Raw genomic sequence first — 23,461 nt, forward strand, 5'->3', positions numbered from 1 at the left:
ACCCGGCAGGTGTATGCTCAGTGTGAAAGCTGGGCTACTCTGTGGTCATACTTGCAAGCATCCAACCCAGCATCACCTTTTTATCCCCTCGGATCAAGCCCCGGCAATTGCCATTGGCTATTCACTTTGTGTGATCCGACCAGGCGCATTAACCACTTGTTGTTGGTACAACATCAACAATGTAGCTGGACGCCAAAACCGCGGTTGATTTCTTTCAGAAATTGACCACTTCCCTCAACCTTGTCTACTGGCAGAGTTGAGATGACAGCGTGGTTTTTATGGATGTCTTTTGACCATGCGGAAAAGCCCTCCAGGTTGTTACAAACTCAGGAGAGGAACACAAAAACAAGTCCTTGTTGGCAGTGCATATTACAGAGAGAGCTCTTCTTGTGGGGGTTGGCGAAACATCTTTGGCAGTCATCACCGAGTTTGACACTGCTGCACATGGATGACAGCACTGATCAGTTAGTGGGATTCTGAGGTGAGAAGCGTGGCATCTAGTGTGGATGCTCGTGGAGCGAAGCATGGAAACGAGTCCGGGACCCTCCCCTTGGACGGTGTCAAAGTTTTGTGCTTGTCCGGCTTGTGAAATGTCTCCGCTCAACAGCATTAAAACAATTTTTTGTACCCAAACGATGAATAAATTATTCATGGAGGCTTCTACTTGCCAGTTGCTCATTGCAGCTGCGCAATACTGATTGATTACAGGATACAGGCGCACATCAGTACGAATCTGGGTACCCCTTGCCTGCCCATTCTTGGAACGAGAGTCCATTGGCCTTACTTGGCATCCTAACGAATATGGGCACCACTACATCCTCTTTCTGGCCCGTGAGTATTGCCTTATGGACAAGTGTCTCGTGTGTCACTCTCTGAAATCCAACGGACTCATACAGCGGCACAGCTGCGTCAGTGGATTCAAGATAGATCGGAAGGCCCAACTGCTCGGCGATATCGACGCCCCACTGAGTGAGGGACCGGCCAATACCCTTCCGTTGGTACTTTGGGTGTACAGCCATCGTTACGCAATCTTCATCTGTCGTCAGCACTATCACAGAATGCGTCATGCCGACTCGACTCACAGACGTGCTTCCGCCCACCAAATAACTTGTCTCTCATGGTCCAGTCGGGAATAAGTATACTCTCTGCCTTTTTGCGCTTGTCCCCCTTGAGCCACTCTGCTCCTTTCGGCAACATCCAAAGGTTCTGTTTTCCCGGTCGCCAAAAGACCTCCCACTGAGCCATGCCCACGATGGAACCCGTATCTGCGTCTACACACTTGATGGTATAGCCATTCAAATCCTGATGCCACCACAACGTTATGCCATGTTTGTGGGCTTGACGATCAACGCCTCCTGGAAATAGAAACTCTAGGACCTTCCCATTCTTAAAGGCTTCGAAATACACATCATACACCGGGCTAATGTCGGGAATGAGCGCGGGCAGCACTGCAAACGTCATTTTGATCGCTCAAGGACAAGAGATTCTGGAAGTCGAACAATCGCTTATTGCAAGACTACGCTGCCGTGGTGGCAATTGCAATTATGGAAGTATGGAGATTGATCACAAAACTTTGGGAAATCGATATCTTTTCAGTTGATTCGATGACAGCTTCTGGCAGGCCCAAGGGCGACACTAATATAAAGGTTGCAAGTCGGTTCTAACGGCAAGCGTGCTTTCGTATCTCACTATCATTCGAAGGTCACATGCCAGGTGAGCCCTCGGACTCAACGCTCGGTGTGGAGTTTTATTCGGCTGGATTGCTACACCAGACGATATGCAATACCGGGCAAGGTCAACCGGGTGTGTATAAAAAATTTGCGGCTCCAGACGCCGTGGATTGGCTGACATCCGGAACTTGGGGTACCCCCAAGCCGCCAGTTCGCTGCCAAGCCGGAGAGCCTTGCTCAATCACGCAATCGACTGCCACTTTTGTGAAGTCTTGGCAATTATCCAAGAAATATTCATATACGGCGAAAGGCCGGTACGACGAAACTTCGTAATCACTGAAACCCCAGGATCATATCTGGTTTCTATTGAAAGATACCCTGGAAAGAATCCATAACATGTTAACGGTGTTTTAAGGACTGTGTGTGCCACATATCCCATTAAGGCAGCTCGCATCTTATCTACTCCGCATTAACACTTCGCTTCGACCAAGCTATCTTTAGTATCTCTTGTCAAGCGGGATCCGACAGTGGAGAAAACATGCTGCCACAGCAATGTCCATGTCAACAATTGCCCAGCCTGGGCAACGCGCAAGCACATACGATAGCGGACTGTCGCGTGCATCCTGTTATTCCCGCTCACTTACATGTGTTTATCATTTCACCCACAGCAACCTTTGGCAGCGAACAAGTGCAGCAGGTGTGACGATCTCTTTGTCTTAACGAGGTCTTCTATATTCTCACCCCTGTATGCTGTCAATTGTATCAGTGTTCTTCCGACAGTGAGCTGGTATTGTTGAGTGGCAATGCAGCTTAGCGGACCCGCGTTGAGCTCGTATGACCGAGGCGTTCACGAAGTCCGAGGAGCGAAAACTATTCCCGACATCAATCATTTAGTAGCTGTGGAGGTGTGCCTTATTCCAAGGGGCCTAGACTTTCCCTCACAAAGCGATGTAGAATGGAACACGAATGGCAAACATTTGTAAGGACCTGTGGATCGCAAAGTAATGCCCACGACCGACTCAAATTTGTAACTTCCGAAGGAGTTTTCATTTTGGCACTTCTCGCAGCTCTGTGGTCAGAATAGTCGACAGGCATTGTTAGCAACTGTATGGGAACGAGTGATGCCTGATTCACATTGCTGCGTAAGAAACCTCAGAGTCAGAGCCAGTTCTTTTCGTGACTGGCTCGTAGACAATACAGATACATTAAGTCCACAACGGGGAAGCTGACGAGTTCGCATCAAAGACTTGTCTGACACTGTGTCAATGGAGTGAGAGCATTTGGCACGATGCAATGCTGAACTAACGAGGGCACAAATTGTTGCAAGACTCAACCAGGATGGACTCCAGGGATGTGAAGCACTGGGTCTACTAAGCTTCGCTGGGGAATGTTGTCACACTAATCAAACAAACATCAAGTGGAGCATGCTATATAGCCATAAGTGACAACTATGAACGGGGCAATATAGCTACAGAGGATGGGGAAAATGATATTCGTCAAAGTTCAAGATCGGCACCGACATACATTGCAGGTATGTGCTGCGCGTCGTCATCTTTTCTAATAGTTAGTCATTTGATATAGTAAAGGTGTATCAAAATGGAGAACGAAAATGGGATTTTTCTCCGGGTAAAGCTGCGAAGACTTATTTGATTTATTCAGTCTACCTGAGCGGTGAATACTATCGCACTAAACATCACAATTCCTCGTGTTGTCTATGACGAAGCGCGAGCCCCAGAGCGTCATCGTGCATCACGCATATCTTCTAGTTTGATCGTTCCCACGACTCTGCCTACAATATTTTTATTCATATTTTCTCGACCTCCAGACCCCAATTCTCCCACTCAGGCGTTTGATTACTACATCGTCGTGACATTCGACAGTGGCCCACTTTACGATGCTCAGTAGAACCATTCCAAGTAGTTGGCGTAACATATAATTTACTTGGGTATCGGGTAAGGTGGATATGCGCGAGGCTTTCAAGCACTTCGATACATGGTGGTGGGTATAAGGTATTAGGATTGTAACATGAATTGACTGCATATTTGCATTTCTCGTTGGTATTACCTTTCCCTCTGCTAAGCAAAAACCGAGCCAGAGTTCTAAGAGCATTTCCACTTCTATCTCCTGAGCAAATTTTGAGTTTCGATGCTACCATTTCAAATTTTGTGATTCAGACTCTTGTTATTCCGGGTCCAGATCACAGCATGAGATCAGCAACGCATGTCTTCGAATGTGTGCTCAAAATCATTTCACAAAGTTGCCTCATTGACTTTACAAGCTTAATATACAGTGTGATATTTGAAACTCATGCTCGTTGGTTGTCCATAATATAAAAGCTTGTTCTCAAAGCTCCATAAAATGATTAAGGTTATTGAGAGCCAAGGTAAGATTAATGTTATATAACTTCAGGTTCTATCGGAGGATAAAGAAACGGCATCTCAGAGCGAGCGAAATTTTGCACGTTCTCGTTTGGTTCGGAGTCTAGGAGAATCGCTAGAAAGAAGTACCCGAGGACTACTATTAAAGCTGTGAAGAAGCTGCGACTTAGCAATCCACTTTCTCTAATGAACAAGACCCCAAGAAAGAAGATTAGCTCAGTACAATTGTTCCGAAGTTTGGGGAATCTGGTGGTTCTAGAGAGACTGTTGATGGTACACACCGGGCTATTGCTGCCGAGATCCGTATTTTGTGCCACAACGCAACAGAAGCCATTATCCTTGAGACTATTATCGAACACTTGAGCGAACTACTGCAGATAACCTGAGTACTTCAAGGATCATTCCCACAACATCCGCCATGTGTTTTTATGCAAGATTTCGTTGAAAGCCAAAGGCTTGGCCTTATTTTATTTTTTTGGCAGCATGGTATTTGAGTACCTCAAACGTTCAATGGCAATAATGATTTTTGGGCATAGAAATCCAGCAGTCTTATTGCAATGTCCTCTGATCTAAACAGGTCCTTGCTTACAATGGGCTCTACCTGTGGAATTTGTACTGGGACTATATCTTGCTTCTTCTATCTCGACACTGAGAACCATCTCCGCCTCTACGATTTTATCTGGGATCTCAAGAAAAGAGTGCAGAAATCTGAATACATGCGACTAAATATATCACTTCTCTGCACTGTTCATGATTGATCAGGCAATGAGCTCATGTGTACATGCCGGGTTATCTGGGTTGCAGCTGCAAACTGCTCTGATCGGGATGTTGATATGCATGATCCGCCACAATCTCACGTGGCGGTTCACTGGACCAACCACAGGACAACTCGATATTACCCGATAGATAAACTATTTTATATCACGCCGAGAACCAAAGTTCTACTCACAGATATATTATTTTGTGGGGAAGTGCTAGGCAATTCAGCCGCCTCGGCACTTGCATCCGCAATGCAACTGTCTATCTAGCCAATCCGAGCAGCGGAAACGATGCTGCGGCCAGATCAGGTGGATGAGGTTTCATTTCCAGTAGTAATGCACGGAGTGACAAGGTCCTTGACAAAATGTGCAGGATGGATGCGTGCGACTATGCGCCATAAAGATCGCATCAACCTGCAAAAGTGCTCTCCTAGATCCAGTCCGTTGAGCAGCCACGTTTTGCACACCCCATCAAGAAGCTCAAAATTGTCACCATGAAGTACAATCTGTATGCTGCTCTCTCGGCCCTGGCTGTAGGCCAGGCCTCAGCTCATGCTACGTTCCAAGAACTATGGGTCGATGGAGTCGACCTTGGCGGACAGTGTGTCCGTCTACCAAAGTCGAACAGCCCGGTCACGAATCCCGCAAGCACAGATTTCAGGTGTAATGTCGGAGGCACAACTGGCGTGTCTGGCAAGTGTGCCGTTGCACCAGGCTCCGTGGTGACAGTCGAGATGCACCAGGTACGATTACTCTTAGGATTGCCAAAACAACGTTTTTGAGATGGCAGCTCACATTATGCGAATGACAGCAACCTGGTGATCGTAGCTGCGCGAACGAGGCCATCGGAGGTGCTCATTACGGTCCGGTCAACGTCTATTTGAGCAAAGTCGACGATGCATCGAAAGCAGATGGATCTAGTCCTTTGTAAGCAGGGTTCCACATCATTCATAACGTCGCGGCACGTTCTTCTGTCCTTGCTGGCCATCATCATACCTTCTTGATTAAGGCAACTAATAAATACGAATGCTGATATGATATACTTGCAGTTACAAGATCTTTGCCAACTCCTGGTCACCAAAATCAGGGGCCGGATCTGGCGACGATGACTTCTGGGGAACCAAGGACCTCTCCAGCTGTTGCGGCCGAATGGACGTCCCAATCCCTGCGGACACACCAGCGGGAGACTATCTACTTAGAGCCGAAGTCATTGCCTTGCACACGGCGGCTTCATCTGGCGGAGCCCAGTTCTATATATCCTGCTACCAGATCACGGTCAAGGGCGGCACGTCCACAAATGCAGTTCCGGCTGGTGTCAGCTTCCCAGGAGCTATCAAGGCAAGCGATCCTGGTGTTCTGATCAACATCCACGCCAAGCTTTCGACCTACGTCAACCCCGGTCCCGCCGTAGTTCCGGGGGGCAAGACAAGGACACCCGGCTTATCTTGCTCGGGCTGCGAAAGCACATGTAAGGCAGGTGCCGGCCCTAGCGGTACCGCCATCCAAGTAACGCCTCCAGCCCAGACCAGCGCAGCTGGTGGATCAACTGGTGGTGATAGTTGTGCGCAGGCTCAGTACCAGCAGTGTGGTGGAACAGGGTACACTGGGTGCACAACCTGTACCGTAAGTACCTAATTCCTTTTTAGATTACATCCTAGGATATTCGAGCTGACTAGAAACACAGTCTGGCGCAACATGCAAATCACAATCGCCATACTATTCTCAGTGCATCTAAAGCGTAGCTTCTGAGGCATGAGCGACCTAGTGGTGCATCGCAAAGCAGGCAAGAATTTTGACAAGACTCAAAGGTCAAGAGGCTGTTTGTATATATGTAGATGGTGCTTGAGAGTTGCATGAGGACAGGCGCAATAGGCGCACGTAAACCAAGCTTATCGTCTCTGTACACGTTTCTGAATGTACACTTTCCACTCGCAAGTTAATTCGTCGAATATAGGCCCTGCAACATGATACAATATATTGGATTGTGGATCAACAATTACATGATCTGGTTGGATCGATGGCCTGTGGGTGGTGCAAGGTCGGATTATACTGCCGCCCACCGAGGTTATAGTACTGTGTCAACCTCGCTGGTGACGTATAATGCCTTTCATAGCAGTATTCCCAGCATGATCGCGTAAGTCCATTCGATGGACCTGCAGTGAGCCTCCCATCGTTTAGGATGACTTGTTCCACCGCAAGGGCAGTAAACCAGGTTTACTCAATAAATAATAGGCACGCAGGGCCAACATACACTACCAATTATATCTAGTTATCGTCTAAGCCACGGGGCGCCTATTGGTAATATAGGTTTATTTGGTAGCTTCACTCTGCTTGCCCTCTGGGATAGGAGTAGTAGGTTGCGTCCGAGGGCTTTGAATGGTTTAAATCGAACGGAAGGTTAGAGGTACTCAGAAGAACCATCCTGACCATTGTTGCCCCACAGTTGTAAGCCACTTGGCAAAGCCCCCTGACTCGACTTGCCATGTATCGCGAGACCTGACGATAAGTTCTTTCTGAGGCATATTCTACATCCACGAGATAGGATCCAGCGCTTTCTCGTGACAGCTTTGTTACAAATAAGAGTTTGTTCAGGTTCTACTACATACAGAAGCGGCTGCCGCTAGAGTGTGAGTCTTAAGCACCTAGTTGTCCGGCGGGGTCAGAGCGCGCAGGAGAAGGATTAGAGGTCGTCACTTGAACTTGACATGGTCGACGCCAGCTGGCCGACAGAACCTCAAACCAGTCACACTTCCAGAACCGATGTCTGATTAGAATGTTGCCTAACCTAGGCCAAAGTGGCCGTTGTCATGGAAGGATTGGACGATTTCATGATAGCTACCAGTCATAGTTCGCGAATTCCTTGACAGGAGGCTAGCGCAAGATCCAACAGTGCTACAGTTGCACCCGTATGGATCCGTACGCAGCGGGCCAGCAGCCGGCTGCCCGACCTGATCACAGTGAGCGGGGCTGGTCCACTGCCAACTGAAGTCTCCAGATCGACGCTTGGATCTATTTCCAGTGCCGTGGCTTGCCCTTGTCGTCGACGGATCTGTACATGGTAAAAGTTAATCTCACACTACATTCAGAACCTTGAAACCTCCCGAGGCATGCCCATGAAAGTGTCTGCTTACATCCCTCCCCCCTCCGCTATTCCACACTTGGCAGTCAAGCCGTGTACGGTATCGGAAGGTCGAATGGTGGATGCCTCCATCGTTATTGAGCATCTCGCGTGGCACCCTGACACGAAACATTGTCACTCCCACTCATGTTTTTCGAAACATTTCAAGTCGGTGGCCTGCATTGACAGGTGCAGGCCTCGAGGCGAAGGATTGGGCAACTATGTAGTCAAGTATATTGCCGCCTATCCCGGGCAAAGCAAGTAAATACCCATGTTCAAGCTGCACTGCAATCTCGCATCACACATATTGGGGATTGTGTCCAATAGTTGGTGCTATTGAGGTTCCACATCCTTGATGTCCCTATTCATTGCATGCAGGCAATATTGAAGTCAAGTGCCAACCTCTGCAATTGTCAACCGCGCCTGCAATTTCACAGCGCACCGTGACAGCCACTGCGCAGTCTTGCTGGAAGATCAACAGTTTCCGGCCTGGTTGTCTCACGTTATCGTGCTGTCTTTCATCATCGTCCCCAACGCGCCTTTCGACTACATTTGTGTGTGATATGAACTACTATGTGCTTATGGGATGGGAAACACTTGAACTATTGTCAACACACCGCCAGCGGTCCTGTGTGTTACACTCACTAGCCAAGAAGTTCATTCTAGTGTTTTATCATTCGGACTAGTCATCGCGGCTCACCAGCTGTGTGGGACGAACAGGTGAACCGCCTACCGGGCACCGCTTCACTTCACTAATACGGGCAGCAATACCGATTAGAAGCCCACTAACAGACTGGGAATTGCGCTCAGGCTTCAAAACAAACCAGCAGTTCAGACGGCAGATCAACAGCGCATTAGTCTTGTCTCTGGACCTGGAGATCTCGACCATCTGGCTGATCGGTTGCTGCTAACCGTGCACTTCGGATTGACTGTCTTTCAAATACTGAAACATCCTTACATTCATCTTTCGAAACATTCCCTAGTTTATTTTTCTTTACTCAATTAGTCTGTCGGACGACACAATGCGGCTCAAGCACGCATTCTGGCTTTTGCTGACGTTCCTGATCGCGGTATGCCAGGCTGACCTATTACAATATGCTAATGACATTCCTCGGTGCGGTGTAGGTTCTCCAGCTGCTGAACATTACCTTGTCATCACGTTGGCTGACCAAAGCTTCTAGGTCGAATGCATTCTTGGAGCGATACCAGCCTCCGCCTGCAAAGTCGTCACCAACTCGACTTGTATCTGTACTGATACTGGCTTGTACAACACAGTACAAACATGTGTTATATCATCCTGTACTGTTGAACAGGCGCTAGGTATGTCTATCGAATCCCATCAACGGCTTGATTTAACTAACATGATCGAAAGAGATATCGAGGATCCAGGACAAGGCATGCGAACGACCGTACCGCTCTCGAAGGGAAGATCTTTGGGGCTTCATCGGCGTGGAAGCCTTCACATTGATTTGTGTCATCATGCACATTATCGCTCGAAAGTTTAGTTTGCGCGAATACGGAGTCGACGACTACATCATGTTCGTGGTCCTGGCGCTCTATCTTCCATTTACGATACTTGGACAATATGCTCGCCTGACAGGTTTTGGCGTGGATATCTGGACAGAAAGCAGTGCAACTATCACTACCGCGCTCAAGCTCTTCTTCGTCGATGAGAGCTTCTACCTGGCACTTTTGGCTCTATGCAAGATTGTGATGCTGTGCTTTTTTCTCAGGATCTTCCCAAATAAGTGGTTTCGTATTGCGGTATACGTAACGATTGGGTTCGTGGCATTGACGGCTATTCTATTGATTTTCCTGCAGATCTTTCAATGCTGGCCTATAAACTACAACTGGGAGGGCTGGAAAGGAACTTATGGGAGCCATCACTGCTTTAACGTCAACACTCTCACCTATACGGCCGGCGCGATCTCAATATTTCAGGATTGCCTGCTCCTTGTGCTGCCTCTGCCCCTTTTGCTCACCCTGAACACAAGCTGGCGGAAGAAGATCAACATCGTCGTGATGTTCAGTCTCGGGTTCTTTATCTTGCTCACGAGCAGCATTCGCCTGAGATATATTGTGCAGTTCGCTCGTACCCTCAACCCGACCTGGGACTACGTCGATGTTCTTATATGGACGGCATTGGAGGTCAACATTTCGATTATTGTTATATGTCTGCCCGCGATACGCGCTTTCCTCTCGCAGTCCGTACCAAAGATCTTCGGCACGACGGTGCGCTCGGCGTCAGCGTCCCAACCAATTTCAGGCACCCGGGGCACCAAGTTGACGTCACGACAGAAGGGATCGAAATTCTCCAGCATATTTTCTACAAGAGGGGGCGACGATGATGCGGATAGTCAGCTGGAACTAGGCGATAGGCGTCAAGGACACACGGAAACAGAAATAGCCGTCAACTACGGTCAAGGCGATGATCGGTCGAACGACTCCATCGCAAGTCAGCCCGGCATACACGTCAGGAAGGAGACGTTCTGGATGGAAGAAGGCAGGGAAAAGTCATCGAGGTGACAGCGCTAGTGTAACATAACGAACGACGAAGAATGATAAGAGACTCAGCACAGATTTCCCGTACAGGCCATGCCATTGCCTTGGCTGAATTCATGGATCGCGAAAAGTGGTGCCACAAATGTACGTATGTTGACTGGTTGTGGCTGCTTTCGGTAATTTGGCTGGCGCCAACATGTAATGCAGGATTAATTGCGGTAACCTTGTCTCTGGCACTGACAAATACTAGGCGCATCCGCACGGATTGCTCTGACATCGCTTCGTCGATGTTTGCTTCAAACCCATAATCCCAATTAATTGACTAGCAGTCCCGATCTATAATCTAGAAGCTTCAACATACTTGTGACTTGACTTAAGCATCTACGATGATTCACCACCATCTTTGCTATGGCTTGGTGTCAACCAGCGAAGATGTTACTGTGTTGTAAGGAGGGCTACCTTTTGCCCTTGCAGCGGGGACGACTACTATGTGCTTGCTTGCATGGGCATCCTGTAAGCGATGCGGAGTTTATTTCGATAGGGCAAAGATGTCAGTAGAACCCCACTCCAAGCCTCGTCACATACATACACATGGGTATCTTCCTGCGTTGCGAAGAGCCTGGTCGAGAGCTGAAAGGTGGTTCTCTGGGTTGGGGTGGTGCGATCCATCAGTTTGGAATCGTTTGACGAATGACCCACCATCATTAGTTTGGATGACCTATTCCGGTTGCCTGTGCCTCCAGCATACAGAAGCGGCAGAAATGAATCCACTCGCGCTCTCTTGCCTCGCTGCAATCCGCGCGTGTGATGTACAATCCAATCGAAACCGCCCTCGGAAGAAGAATTCACCAAGGCGACAGGCTGTCGTGCGAACTGGCGATTCTCACTCGGCCGGGACCTGAAAAGCAACGTCCGGGACTAACTAATGTAATGCATGCAACCCGTTTTGCAGCTATTGGGCAGCGTTCGACTAGTGGTCACATCTCAAGGTTTGGCCGCCCACGTCCGGGCAGAGGACACAACGTTGTGTGCATGGAATGATGAAGTCTCGTCGTGAGATCGTTGAAGATGACGATAGAGCGCTTGTTGTCCCACCCAAGAGATATATGAAACTGCCAAATGCGTTTTCATAGGTAACACTAGAACATCAAGTATGCGTGACAATTCAACTCAGTGATCACGTGGCAATAAAGCGATGCAAAAGACCATGGGACTGAATTCTTCAGTCCATCGGTACGTATAGACGTGAGAGACCGCTGTTTGGCCGTTCAACCCGTGAAGTCCTCGCGCCCATCTACCGAGAACTTCTGCCGGCTTGTCTTTTCTTTTCCTTAAACGAGAATAATAATCAGTCTAACGGGCGGCTCGGACCTCGTAGTGTCTCAGGACTTTCACGAGTCGACATTTACAGAAGCAAATATCGGGGATTTATTGACAGCTGTATTGCCTAGCGTCAGACTCGATCATCCTCTTGGGGGGAAAGGTTGTGGTGGCGCGAGACGAGAAGCAAAGCTATTTGCATGTCCACCGGCTCGGATGGCCCAACCGGATGGATCTTCAGATAGCGCATCTAGGGCCCCCCTGTCGGAAATTAGAGCAAACAATTTCAGTGGGGGTCCCCAGGTAAGGGACGGGACAAATGGGAAATGCCACCATGCCACGAGCGACTTCCTCATTCTGATGTGATCTTCATCAAGGGTCTGGCTCGACGCGTCGTCACGGAAGAGATCATTAACTTCACACCAGCGGCCGTGCAATTGAATCTGACAGGTCGCATTCGAGGTTTTTCTCATTTCGCCGACTGACTTTGGGCCAATCAGCGATCCTTCCGTAGCCTTGAGACAAACGCAAGGAGTCGTGTGTGATTCTTCCCCCGCATTGCACATCAACGCCGCGTCCGCGATACCTTGTAGGCTGTGCGCAATACCCACAGCATGGCCGACACAGACGCCGCGGCCAAAGAAGCGGCCATCAAGGCGCGGGTCGTCGCGCACATGAACAAGGACCACGCTGGCGAGCTGGAGCTCTACCTGCGCGCCTTCAACGGCCTCCCGGCCTCGGCCGCCGCCAGGCCCCAGATCACGGACATGTCGCTCGGTGCCCTGACCATCAGGTCGGCGTCCGGCACCCACACCGTCGCCATCGACCCCCCGCTGCCCAACTGGGGCGCGTCTCGGGTCAAGCTGGTCGAGATGGCGCAGACGGCCTTGACCAAGCTGGGCCTGAGCGATATCAAGATCGACCGGTACGCGCCGCCTGCGGGGCTCGATCTCGTCGTCTTCTTCGGTATCGGCCTGTACGTCGTCTGTGCCGCGACCTTGGGCTTCGTGAGACCGGGAACGGCGCCCTGGAATCTCCTGGACGCGTTCTTCCCGTTCGGGGCCGAGGGGTATCGGTGGCTGGTCAAGGCCATCTTCGTCCCGTTCGTCGTGATCCATGTCACCGAGTCCTGGTGGATGGCGAGCACCAGGTTGGAGAAGCACCGCGTGCCGAAGGGCGGGAAGGTCTGGTGGCTTTGGACGATTTCTCCCTCCCTTGAGGGTGTCATGGCTTTCAAGAGGTTCGATAGACTCGTCGAAACCGAGAGGAAGAAGAAGGACGCCGCGAAGCATTAGGTCATTCTATGCCTACGGCGGAAGAACTAGATGTAAGAAATCCTGCGTATGCTTCTGCTGAAAACGGATATGGGCTTTAATCATGGCTCTCTGAGACACTCGATCCTACAAGAGAACCACGTTGTGTATAAGCCCTCCAGGGCCATTTTTTACAAGCTTGTACCGTTGCCTCATGAATACGGCGGTGGCTAAACACTAATACTTCTTTTTTTTTTCTTTTGGTACTGCAACAAGAATGGCAAGGTATCTACACATTCAGTCCTCGAATGATCAGAGGATAGTCTCTAGGGAAAGGCGCAGCATAGAGGTATCATAGAAGTCACTTTTATCGCTGCCAATCATGGCGTCGATGCCTTTAGTAGGGAGTCTACTCGTCAGTAGCGACCTATACAAGAGAAAGTATCCCAACTTTGGCGTCTCTGAGCGACTGGTATTCTATCTCATAAATTTTATACTTGGTACTAAAAGAACTACGACTTGCACACTTTTGTTTTATCCTGGTTCCGTGTATCTCGCAAGATACATTCTTGAATTGAATCGAGCAGAGAACCGTGACTTTTGTCCACCTTTCATCCACGTGTAGAGAAAATATAAAAACACATGCGAACTTTGTCATGCTAGGTATGCAGACAGAACCGATGTAGCTGCTCGTCATGCTGTAGAACCTCTCAGCTTCGCCAAGGGCTAGCGTCGTCACCAAGATTAGAAGGCTCAACACGGGGATTGGCGCCATTGTTTGTGGTCCCGTAGTCTTGAGTCCCTGATTCGGTAACATCCTCGGCTTCGGCGGTATGGTCTTCTTCGTCTGGGCCGTTCTCCAGCAACCGAGCGTCTCGGCCTGATCTCGAACTTTGGAGAAGCGGTCTGAATCCTCGCCTCGACTGGGAGAGGACGCTTCCCAAACGGAATAGGGTAAGGTCCAACAACTACCAGGTTAGTGTATGAGGAGGCAGGTGGTGTTCTGGAGTACATACTTGCAGTATCCCGACAGCAATGGCAACGCCGAACTCGACACCCGAGTTACGCTGCATAGCACTAGTCCAGGGGCCGGCACAAGGGCTAGATCTGTGATACAGCGAACTGCACATGCCCGTGTCGGTCCCGTGGTGAGGCTCCGACATATCTCTCAACGAGACCAGCCCACAGCAGTTGAACGCATCCTGGATTCTCTCGATAGACCGCGAGTCATGGCTTTTCCACAGCTGCTGCCATACGTTATGTAGATTGCAGTTCAGGTTGACACCCGGAATCAGGCCCTCGAATGCCAAAGTCGCCAGGATGACGGTCAGGATTCCCTGGGCGACTTGCAGGATTGCGGGGACGAGCACGGCGAGCGCCCGACCCTTCTGCGCTCGAGATATTGACTGCAAACGCGGCGTCAAGTACACATTTGCGGTCGCGAGGACGGGGAGGATGATGGTAAGGATTCGAGTGCCCAGCGAGATTGGCAAAGACAAGTTGCTGGAACTGACGAGGACATAGCTTGAGCAGGTTGGATTAACAACACAATACATCTAGAACAAACACTTCATACACGCCATGGTGATAGATAGCTTACATTGCCGCTGCAACTAGACCGAATGTTAACTGAACAGGATATATTTTAGCCACGACATGAAATAATAGCCGTTGTTTTGAAGAACCCACGATGATGTAGAATAGCACCGGACTCGGCATTTCTGATAGGCTGGAGTCAATGGTCACTGAAAATTAATGGAATGAATTGATGCAGTTGTCCTGACTAGTGTTTGATAGAAGCCAGCAGGATGTTTCTTGCACTGTATTATCACCAGGAAAAAAGGTGTCTGAGTTGAAACAGTTATATTTGTACCATTATTTGCCCTGAGGAGGCTGAGCGAAGGCCCACCATTTCTAATTGGGCAGTTTCGATGAGGGGCCACGAAGTCGAGGAAGCAGCCGCCCGTTGTGCGTTCCGTTCCGTGATGTACTCCGACAAAGGCTCTGCGTGCAGCCCTCGTGTTACTCCAAGAACGTCCCCAACCGGCATCGGACGTTCTCTGCAGTCTCAGAACCACGCGACTAGTCTAACAATAACGTAGATCTGACCCAGCTAAGATGCTTCTCAGGATGTGCTAAACGTTGTGGGAAAATCCAGCTAGCTGAATGCCTCTGCAGAGAACATTTTGGAAGAACAGCAGTCAGAGAAGAGAAAAGTTTTCACCGATTGTCACAAAATGATGTCACATCATGCATATACACTTGTCGCACTCCCGAGCCAGGTTCAGAACAGAGCATAACAACGGACGAGCAAGATTATGGCGGCCATATACGCTTGTCTCGTCCGAACTAGGTTCATGGCAGAGCTGGATATAGCCCCATAGAGGTGGGGGTTGAGCAAGATCATGCATGTGTGGAAGGTCCTGGATTCAACAGCCAGACTAGACTACCCCAGGTTTGTCCCCACTGCAAATTACCGCATTCGTAAATTGTTAGTGCGGACATTTCTTGGCAGTCAACGGTCATGCTATAGTAGATGGCGACAACGCTAGGTAGACACCGCCAGGTACGGTCGGAGTAGCAATAAATCAATCATCGAAACAACGACGACAGATATTTCGTCGAAGGCTCTAGCACGTCTCCGCGTTGGTGTAATTTGAACCATGAGCACGCATCGATGCCTCTTCTCAGCATTCTAGTGTAGATGAACAAATTACAGCACTGAATAAATGCAGATCGTAGCGCAGCACTGAACAAATTCAAACCGAACCACTGTACCGAATAAAATCAGAACATCATATGGCACTATCTAATCTTCCTAACAATTATGAGCTCGAAAGCAGAATCATTGCTTACGCCAGTGCTGCCTGAATAAGTTTTGCCAAAACCTGGGCTGGGCCAGAAGAAAAGAAAAAATCAGAAGACCGTCACAGTACGAAGAAAACTCTTCCACAAGGAAAAAAAAATCTTTTAGCACAGAGCAGTGGTTTGAGTTTCCAATGCGAGCTGGTGCTATGCTCCACAACAAGTACCATGAACACAGGCACGTTAAGATTCTGCTTGACGGAACAGGCGTCCCCCTAACAATATTCCATATCAGCACTCTTCTCGCAGACGGTTCCATCAGTACACTTGGCCCATGGGTGGATGCGAGGCAGTTTTGGCTGGTCCAAAATCATTAAAATTTACTTCAGTCTTTGGTTGTGATTTTTTTCAGCCTGTCCGAAACATATCCAGCATGAAGCTTAACAATTGTTAAGGTCCTCTGGCGGATCTGGACGAGACAACACTAAAGAAATATGCTCAAGCGAGGATATAAATTCCATTGGAGTTCTCATCAATAGTACCATTTATTTCGTCCCCGAATCATGCCACAGTTTGACCTGAATCAGAAATTCAACTCATACACCAGTGTGACGAGAATCCCAACTTCAAACCAAAGAGCAGTGTCAAGACAATCTGAAGTTCCAAGCTTCTACAATCGGTACGTATTTTCTTTTCATACACATTGAAGAATTTGTATTGTCTAACGAACATCTCAGACATCGGCGAGCGATATCAGCCTTGACTGTTATCCTCTACGTCGTCTTGTATAGCTTCGCCTATCCCGCTACCTGTTTCTTTTTACTTTCATCCCTCCATCCCTCTCACCATCCATCCCTTCATATCGTAACCTCTGCATACTTTCCTCTCGTCACGAGTTAAGATGTCGGGTTACAATAATGGAGACTCGGAGGACTTTAACTTCGATGCCTTCTTCGCATCACAACTCTGGCAGCAGTACCCAGAGGCGGCTCCCGAGGCTACTGCACAGCACCAGTCACAGCGAATGGGAGACCTCCAGGTCCCTCAGATGACAGATGCTGTTGCCCCTTCGGTAGACGCGTGGTACGCATCACAACCCGCGGGCCACTTACAGGTCCCACAGGCAAATAGTGCCGGAGGATACGTCCACCCTAGCACTGTCTCGTCTCACTATGTCCATATGCCTCGAGGCATGGGACACTACATGGGCGAATCGCAGATCTCGGGCTTTGGCTCCTATCCAAATCCCGCTCTCATCAACACTCCTATGGAGTATCTTCCACCAGCACCATTGGGCATGGCACAGACATATCCGGCCCAGGGGCTTGTCCCAGCATCCTCGTTCAACGATGCGTATGCTCGTGCACAAGTCGTCCAGAACCCTCTCATCAATTTTAGGGGTTTAGATTGGCAGGCCGCAGCACAGCCTGTCAGTTATGACGACTACCCTTTTGGTGTGGAGGAGGACCTAGGCCCGTTGTCTGGATTTTTCGCTTCGGCGGCCGGCCACAGCGGACAGCAGAATACCGGCGAAGATTTAGAGTGGGCGCAGTCAGAAGTCACCACCCCACGTCTTACCAGCGCTGCGGTGGTTCTCGGCCCGGTACAGCACCGAGTACCTTCGGTCGCAAACCCATCAGTGCCACAGAGTGCCGGGTTGCAGCGTAGCAAGGGCGAGAAGAGGAAGCGGGAGGAGCCCGAAGAATCTTCACCCACATACACCGATCCCTTGGCCCTAACATCTCCGTCTGAATCGCCAGATGGCACGCAAGGCCAACTCAAGAAGAGGAAGGTTGGCCGCAAGGCTTGCCAAGCATGCAGAAGGAGTAAAACTGCATGCTCAAGCGAGGAACAGTGCCCGGCGTGCGTGAAGAAGGGTATACCATGTCTTCGCGACGGCAGAGACGGACGATCCAACGAGGCCGTCTTGGGGGATCTGGAAGAGTCTGTCCGTTCAAACGGGTTGAAGTTCCAGCCACTTCTGAAGGCACTCTGCCTTCTACACTCCGGATTCAAGCACTGCGAGCGCGGGGTACGCGCTCGTGAGGCGTCAGCATATGGGGTTCAGCAATGGGTGGATAGGCTCGGCGCGCTTTTTCCAGACATGGGGCTCTGTTATGACCTGCTTGTTCCATTACCTGAGAGTGCTGGCGCGATTTTGGATGCTGCCAGAGAAGTGATGGCTCAGATTGGCGACACATCGGACATGGATCGGGCGCAGAAGCCGGTCCATCGTCCGCTGATTGCCGCTAAGAGTCGCTTCGAAGAGCGCGCAGCCAATTACATCAGCGGCCTAAGCAAGGCCATCGATCGCGCCAGGCGCATGGGGGACTCTGCTGAACGGGACGAGCTGGTTCGCTTGCATGTCGGACGAGATGCACTCGCCACGGCCATGAGCTATTACCAAGGTGGAGCTGATAGCCATGGTCCTCATCATCAGACCGACATCCGGCAAGCTGTGGCGACAGAACCCGCGGCATACCGCACTCCCGCGTCTCTCGAAACGCTGTCTCCGCCTGCCGCAACCGAAGGGCTAAGCGATGGTGATGGCGAGACGGTTGACGATCTCACTGGCCTGGAGGATGAGTTGCTGATGGCCCTGGAGGCAGATGAGGACGATGCCGATGTCGATGTCGACGACATTGACAGCCTCTTCGACGCTGAAGCTGTGACGACAGAACCTGTGGCGTACCGCACCCCCGAGTCTCTCGAACCGGTATCTCCATCTGCCGTAACCGAAAGGCTAGGCGATGGCGAGAACGCAGGCGACGATCTCACTGGCCTGGCGGATGAGTTGCTGATGGCCCTGGAGGCTGATGAGGACGATGCCGATGTCGATGTCGACGACATTGACAGCCTCTTCGACGCCGAAGCTGTGTTTGATGACGCATCAATACCCTAAAATGGGGATGCGACCAATGCCCAAGAGCGCAACAAACCATGGTCTGTCCGTGCAGAAGATCAGCAACTATTGGGTGGATTTGTGACTTTCTCCCAGTCTCAAATAGCCTCGGTAGACATCTTCCCGTCGATTACCCGTTTACATGACCATCGTCGTCGCTACACGTCCTGTACAAATGTACGTGAAACTCGGGGAGCACGGAGTCGCTGGATGGGGCGTTCATCTCTTGGCTTAAGGATTGGCGAATGGGATATTGTGTTGGACTTTGAGACTTTTCGGCGTTGGGAATATAGGGCTGATTTAACTCCAGACATTCGGAGTGTGGGCGGGTTTTGGTCAACGCATAGCGGGCTTGGGAGCATTTGTACTTTCAAAGATGAGCATTTACGGGGAGTGCAAGGAGGACAGAGGTGTCACAGTACTTGAATGTATCACCTTCCTTCAAATTTGAAAACAGATCAGATAACTCAGTAGATCTTGTCCGTGATATTGCTGGTGAATGCGTAGCTTATCTCGCTGTTGTACTTGTTGTAGGTATTACTTGACAGCGAACCCGTGCCCATGGCTCCTTGCAGTTGAATCAAGCTTTGAGTTCAACGGTCGGCCGTTAAAGAAACCCAAACCCAGCACAAAAGCCCCCAACGTGGCTACTGCAGCGCCTACCGTTCCAGTTGAGCCACTTGTCACAACGGTTGCCATACCAAGCAAGCGGTACAGGAGGGTGCTCAACCATCTTCACTTTTGGTCCAGAACTGAAGAATTTCCAAGTTTGAGCAGCTTCACCCCTTCACCAAGTGTGCCAAAATTCATAGAATCAATCAAGGAGGTCATCACGGTAGCTCCGAAGCAGACACTTTTACCGAAACGACCGAGTTCTGCGTCCTGGTAGGCTCCGTCTGCTAAATTGTGAAAGTCTTCGATGCTACACCACCGTGCCACCAACAGAACACTCCGACACCTACAAATCGCTGCAACTTTCGGTAGGTAGGCCCCTTCACTGTTTCGCTATCCGCTGTAATGATAGACCCAGGCTCTAACCCATCAATCAAAAGATCCGGAAATTGCTATCTGTGTAGCTTTGGAAAAGTCCTGCTCCAGCTTCTGGGAGTGGTCCTTCAAAGCCGGATGTCAATGCCCTGACAACTGCAAGGCCAGCTACTAGAGAGAGCGACAACACTCGTAAATCAAAACCTCTGTCCTCTTACAAACCCCCTCGTATTTCGATTAACAAAATAAAAATAAAAGAGCCAGTCAAACGCTACGTCATGCCGGTGGCCATTTCACTCATAGCAGAAGCCTACCCGAAAGATTTACGTATCGTCCCTTTGAAATATGAGCGTTTTATTTAAGCGGAATTCTAGTCCCATGCTGATAATGTATTCGCTGATTGCGCCGACCAGGTGCGAACGAGTCCCCAATAAAACGATGGGATGCTTCGAAATCTTTCACCCTTAGACATGTTAATGTACCGTTTGTGGGACGATAAAAAGGTAAAAGAAACCTAGAAAAGTGCCATTTTCAAGAGCCTGGAGACAACCATATACGCCTTCAGTTTCTGCGATTCGAACAAGATATCCTTCCTCGCCTGGGATTAAGAACTGGGAGGCAATATGCGCAGATGTCAACGAGACAATCTACGGCGATCTACACGATAGTAGCGCTCGCGTTACGAACGGTCTTGCTCCATGCGATTCAGAGATGGAAGCACTGTTCCGAGCTGTGATGTTAACGATGGCGCAGAAAATATTCTACAAGGAGAGAGCTTGATCAAAGAGAATCTTGATGGAAATAGATGATAACTTCTATCGGGAATTACTCTAATTTCGTTAGGGACTGCCAACGAAATAAGAACCCTACTTAGGATTCAGGAGCCGCAGAATGTTGCAGTGCATACCTAGTCTCAGATGAATTACGGGTATTTGTAGTCGCTCTAAAAATGTGACCGAATCGTTCTCAAGTCTACCTCCTTCTCCCTCCCATAGCGTTGTGTTTACGTAGCGACCTTAATCACCACCTTTCCCCTTGTCCGTCCCGTGTTAAGCTTCTTGTAAGCCTCCACAACCTGGTCAAAGTCAAATGTGCTATCGATGGTAATCTTGTCCTTGGGGAGGAGCAGAAGGTCCTCCAAGTATGCGGCCTTGAACTCGAGATCGATACATGTGTAAGAAAGCCCCAGCCCTAGCCGTCCCAGAAGAGCGCGCAGGATCATCCGGGGGTTCCACAAGTACACGTTCCGGCCGCCCATGGCCATGCGATTCGTCTTGTCGCCGACGACGGTCGCATATCTCCTGGCGAGGCCAACACACTCTGTCCCTCCGACGTAGTCGATTATGGCATCGGGGTCAAACGCCTTGACTTTCGTGGGCACGCTCGTGGTCGTATAGTCGACGATGTCGTCCGCACCCATGCCGCGGACAAAGTCCGCATTCCGACCGGAACACGTCGCCGTCACCGCCCAGCCGCGCTGTTTCGCCAGATAGACGCTGTACATCCCGGAGCTGGAGCTGCCGCCCAGGATGACGACCCTCCCGTTCTTGACATGGGGCGCGACCGCGGCGATGGTCGTTTGGGCCGTCAGCCACACGAGTGGGAGCGCGGCGGCCTGTTCCCAGGACCAGTCGGCCGGCTTCGGGAGTACTATCGATCCCTTGGAATGCGTGTCGATTCTGACTGTCTCTTGGAGGGTGCCTCCGGGGAGGTATGGGATGATGCCGAAGATCTCGTTGCCAGGCTTGAAGCCGGAATCCTTTCCTGCCTCCTCCACCACGCCCGAGAAGTCCTCGCCGACTCCCTTGCGAGCCGGGAAAACGGAACTTGGGATATATGGCCATAAGGGGATTCCCATTATCCGAATATCGACGGGGTTAAGGGCTGCTGCTTTGACTCGGACACGAATCTCTGATGGCTTGAGTGGTGCTACGTCGGCTGGAAGTCCCGATTGTTGCAGCGCATTCGGAAACCCTCCATGAGTGAACGTCCATGCTTTAATTTGTTGGCTCATGTTGGCGATAGGTTCAAGTCATACGATTAGGTTAAGGTAAGCGTTCCCCGACGTGTAAATCAATGGGTTCGTTGAGAAATGGAGACGCCTGAGGCTCAATAACGTAACAAAATCATTATGGCACTACTTATACTGCTCAAATTACGCAGAGCTACGACAACATGTCAATCACGCTCATATCATATGATTGGATCTGTAATCGTGATATTATAAAGCAGCTTGGCGCAACCTATCAGCGGCGTATTCTGACAACGGCATAATTGAGCCGTCCGTGGCCCCACCAGTGGCTGATCGCCGTGCGCCACTACCATTGAGACGTGCCGGTGCCGTTGCCCAAAGTTTCCGAAGGTCTGGTCACTCAGTGATTTGTGAAAGCAACCTGCACATTTTCGTATTTTCTGGGAGCAAAAGGGCGACTGTGCTCTGACGCGATCGTCCCTTGGAACACACACCGCACTACAAGTCACTGGAAATGATGTTGGATTGCGTGGAGACTTCTCTTGCCATGACTGCATTCTAACAGATCGGGTTTCGACTTTGGGTTGTAACCGGAGACAGGGAAGCTCTCCCATCAACATTACAATTTTATGGGTAGCAGTCAGCATTTGAGGGCAGGTTCTAACAACATGCTCACCTTATGTACATCATACCCATTTATATCCAGTGATTCCAAATGGGAGCTTCTAACAGACCCGCATAAGCCGAGTTAGCCGCAGTGTCCATTAAGAAGCGTCTTATGGACAGATAAACTGGACATAAGATGACGATCTTGGACGCATCGAATTTATGCGGTTTCTTTGGCCAATGCCGGGCTAGATTCTCATTAACGCCTCAATATGAAGTGCGCCAATAATCAACTATATCTGATTGGTGTGAGGAACTGGCAGATGAGTGCTTCAGAAAACTCGTTGGAAATTCTCACGAACGATCGTCTTAGATGTGCGAAAATAGTATATGAGCTTACAACCGTCATCTCTCGTACGTCCTCGTGTGTCAACTTGATATTCAGAGCCTAGAAATGATCGTCCGGTCTCTCAGGCTTCCGCGTGGTGGCAACAGCAACGATGTTGCTCTGTATTATCCAAGCGAGAAGTGCGACAACATGACTGGTGTCGTGCGCGTTTGCTATGAGCGCCAAGAGCTGCTGCAAAGACCCATCAGGAGCCTGGAAGGCAGGAGTCAGCCCCTTGAACGAGCCAACCTGGGTTCTATGTTGGCGTAGCCATGGAACATGATCATTTCCGCGTTGAAGATACTCATGGCATTCGATGTGGCCGAGAGCATGTAAATCAGTTGCGCTCCAGAATGTTGATTGGACTTGAGACCTCAGGTAGTTACTCACCCCGATCAACATAGCCTTGCTAGCTTTCTTAATCTCCTCCGTTTACTTCCAAGCACGCTGAAAGTCGGCATCTGATGTGGCGAAGAACAGAATGTGAATCAGATAGCTCTGTACGACATTAAGTAAAGATGAACTTTCGTATAGATTAGGCAAAGGACATACAGATTAAAGTATTGGATCTGCGTCTTCTCGAGACTTTGGTTCGATTGCCACAGGGTTGTCGTCAATGCCTTAAGCAACTTTGTCAATGATAAAGAGCGTTTCGCGGGTAAGGCCCGCTTCCTTGATTGCGATGCCAATTTCTTCCTCCGTTCTATACATTTCTACATCCTTTGACCATTGGTGCAGCCTCGAGAGATAGATTTCGTCGCAGGCACGAATACCACTTCATTGTGGTGTCTATGGCCAGAAG

At 49.9% G+C, this 23,461-nt stretch overlaps 8 protein-coding genes across 8 annotated transcripts; 4 read left to right on the plus strand and 4 right to left on the minus strand.

Annotated features, from left to right (window-relative positions):
* Positions 1–722: 722 nt before the first annotated feature.
* BKA67DRAFT_540890 (acyl-CoA N-acyltransferase) lies at positions 723–1,461 on the minus strand (the record flags this gene model as incomplete). Its single annotated transcript, XM_046100832.1, has 2 exons — positions 723–1,030; positions 1,083–1,461. The coding sequence occupies 2 exons, from the start codon at positions 1,459–1,461 to the stop codon at positions 723–725; spliced, it is 687 nt and encodes a 228-aa protein (XP_045952407.1).
* A 3,839-nt stretch (positions 1,462–5,300) lies between these two features.
* On the plus strand, positions 5,301–6,541 carry BKA67DRAFT_540891 (glycoside hydrolase family 61 protein; the record flags this gene model as incomplete). Its single annotated transcript, XM_046100833.1, has 4 exons — positions 5,301–5,549; positions 5,618–5,733; positions 5,856–6,429; positions 6,491–6,541. 4 exons carry the CDS (start codon positions 5,301–5,303, stop codon positions 6,539–6,541), a joined length of 990 nt encoding a protein of 329 aa, XP_045952408.1.
* A 2,536-nt stretch (positions 6,542–9,077) lies between these two features.
* Positions 9,078–10,792, plus strand: BKA67DRAFT_582660 (uncharacterized protein). Its single transcript, XM_046104012.1, has 2 exons — positions 9,078–9,244; positions 9,297–10,792. Exon 2 carries the CDS (start codon positions 9,404–9,406, stop codon positions 10,448–10,450), a length of 1,047 nt encoding a protein of 348 aa, XP_045952409.1. The 5' UTR covers positions 9,078–9,244; positions 9,297–9,403; the 3' UTR covers positions 10,451–10,792.
* A 1,282-nt stretch (positions 10,793–12,074) lies between these two features.
* On the plus strand, positions 12,075–13,475 carry BKA67DRAFT_582661 (putative integral membrane protein). Its single transcript, XM_046104013.1, has one exon. It carries the CDS (start codon positions 12,361–12,363, stop codon positions 13,039–13,041), a length of 681 nt encoding a protein of 226 aa, XP_045952410.1. The 5' UTR covers positions 12,075–12,360; the 3' UTR covers positions 13,042–13,475.
* On the minus strand, positions 13,476–14,935 carry BKA67DRAFT_582665 (tetraspanin). The gene is made up of 4 exons (XM_046104014.1): positions 14,689–14,935; positions 14,600–14,628; positions 14,016–14,523; positions 13,476–13,967 (listed from the first exon to the last, which is right to left on the minus strand). The coding sequence occupies exons 1-4, from the start codon at positions 14,716–14,718 to the stop codon at positions 13,710–13,712; spliced, it is 825 nt and encodes a 274-aa protein (XP_045952411.1). The 5' UTR covers positions 14,719–14,935; the 3' UTR covers positions 13,476–13,709.
* A 1,770-nt stretch (positions 14,936–16,705) lies between these two features.
* On the plus strand, positions 16,706–18,706 carry BKA67DRAFT_540895 (uncharacterized protein; the record flags this gene model as incomplete). Its single annotated transcript, XM_046100834.1, has 1 exon — positions 16,706–18,706. One exon carries the CDS (start codon positions 16,706–16,708, stop codon positions 18,704–18,706), a length of 2,001 nt encoding a protein of 666 aa, XP_045952412.1.
* Positions 18,707–20,696: 1,990 nt separating this feature from the next.
* On the minus strand, positions 20,697–21,707 carry BKA67DRAFT_663778 (uncharacterized protein; the record flags this gene model as incomplete). The annotated part of the gene is made up of 1 exon (XM_046108247.1): positions 20,697–21,707. The coding sequence occupies one exon, from the start codon at positions 21,705–21,707 to the stop codon at positions 20,697–20,699; it is 1,011 nt and encodes a 336-aa protein (XP_045952413.1).
* Positions 21,708–22,516: 809 nt separating this feature from the next.
* BKA67DRAFT_88964 (uncharacterized protein) lies at positions 22,517–23,169 on the minus strand. Its single transcript, XM_046109522.1, has one exon. The coding sequence runs from the start codon at positions 23,059–23,061 to the stop codon at positions 22,720–22,722; it is 342 nt and encodes a 113-aa protein (XP_045952414.1). The 5' UTR covers positions 23,062–23,169; the 3' UTR covers positions 22,517–22,719.
* Between the last annotated feature and the right edge of the window lie 292 nt (positions 23,170–23,461).

Source organism: Truncatella angustata, assembly GCF_020726525.1.
Source record: "Truncatella angustata strain MPI-SDFR-AT-0073 chromosome Unknown BKA67scaffold_10, whole genome shotgun sequence".
Taxonomy (NCBI): domain Eukaryota; kingdom Fungi; phylum Ascomycota; class Sordariomycetes; order Amphisphaeriales; family Sporocadaceae; genus Truncatella; species Truncatella angustata.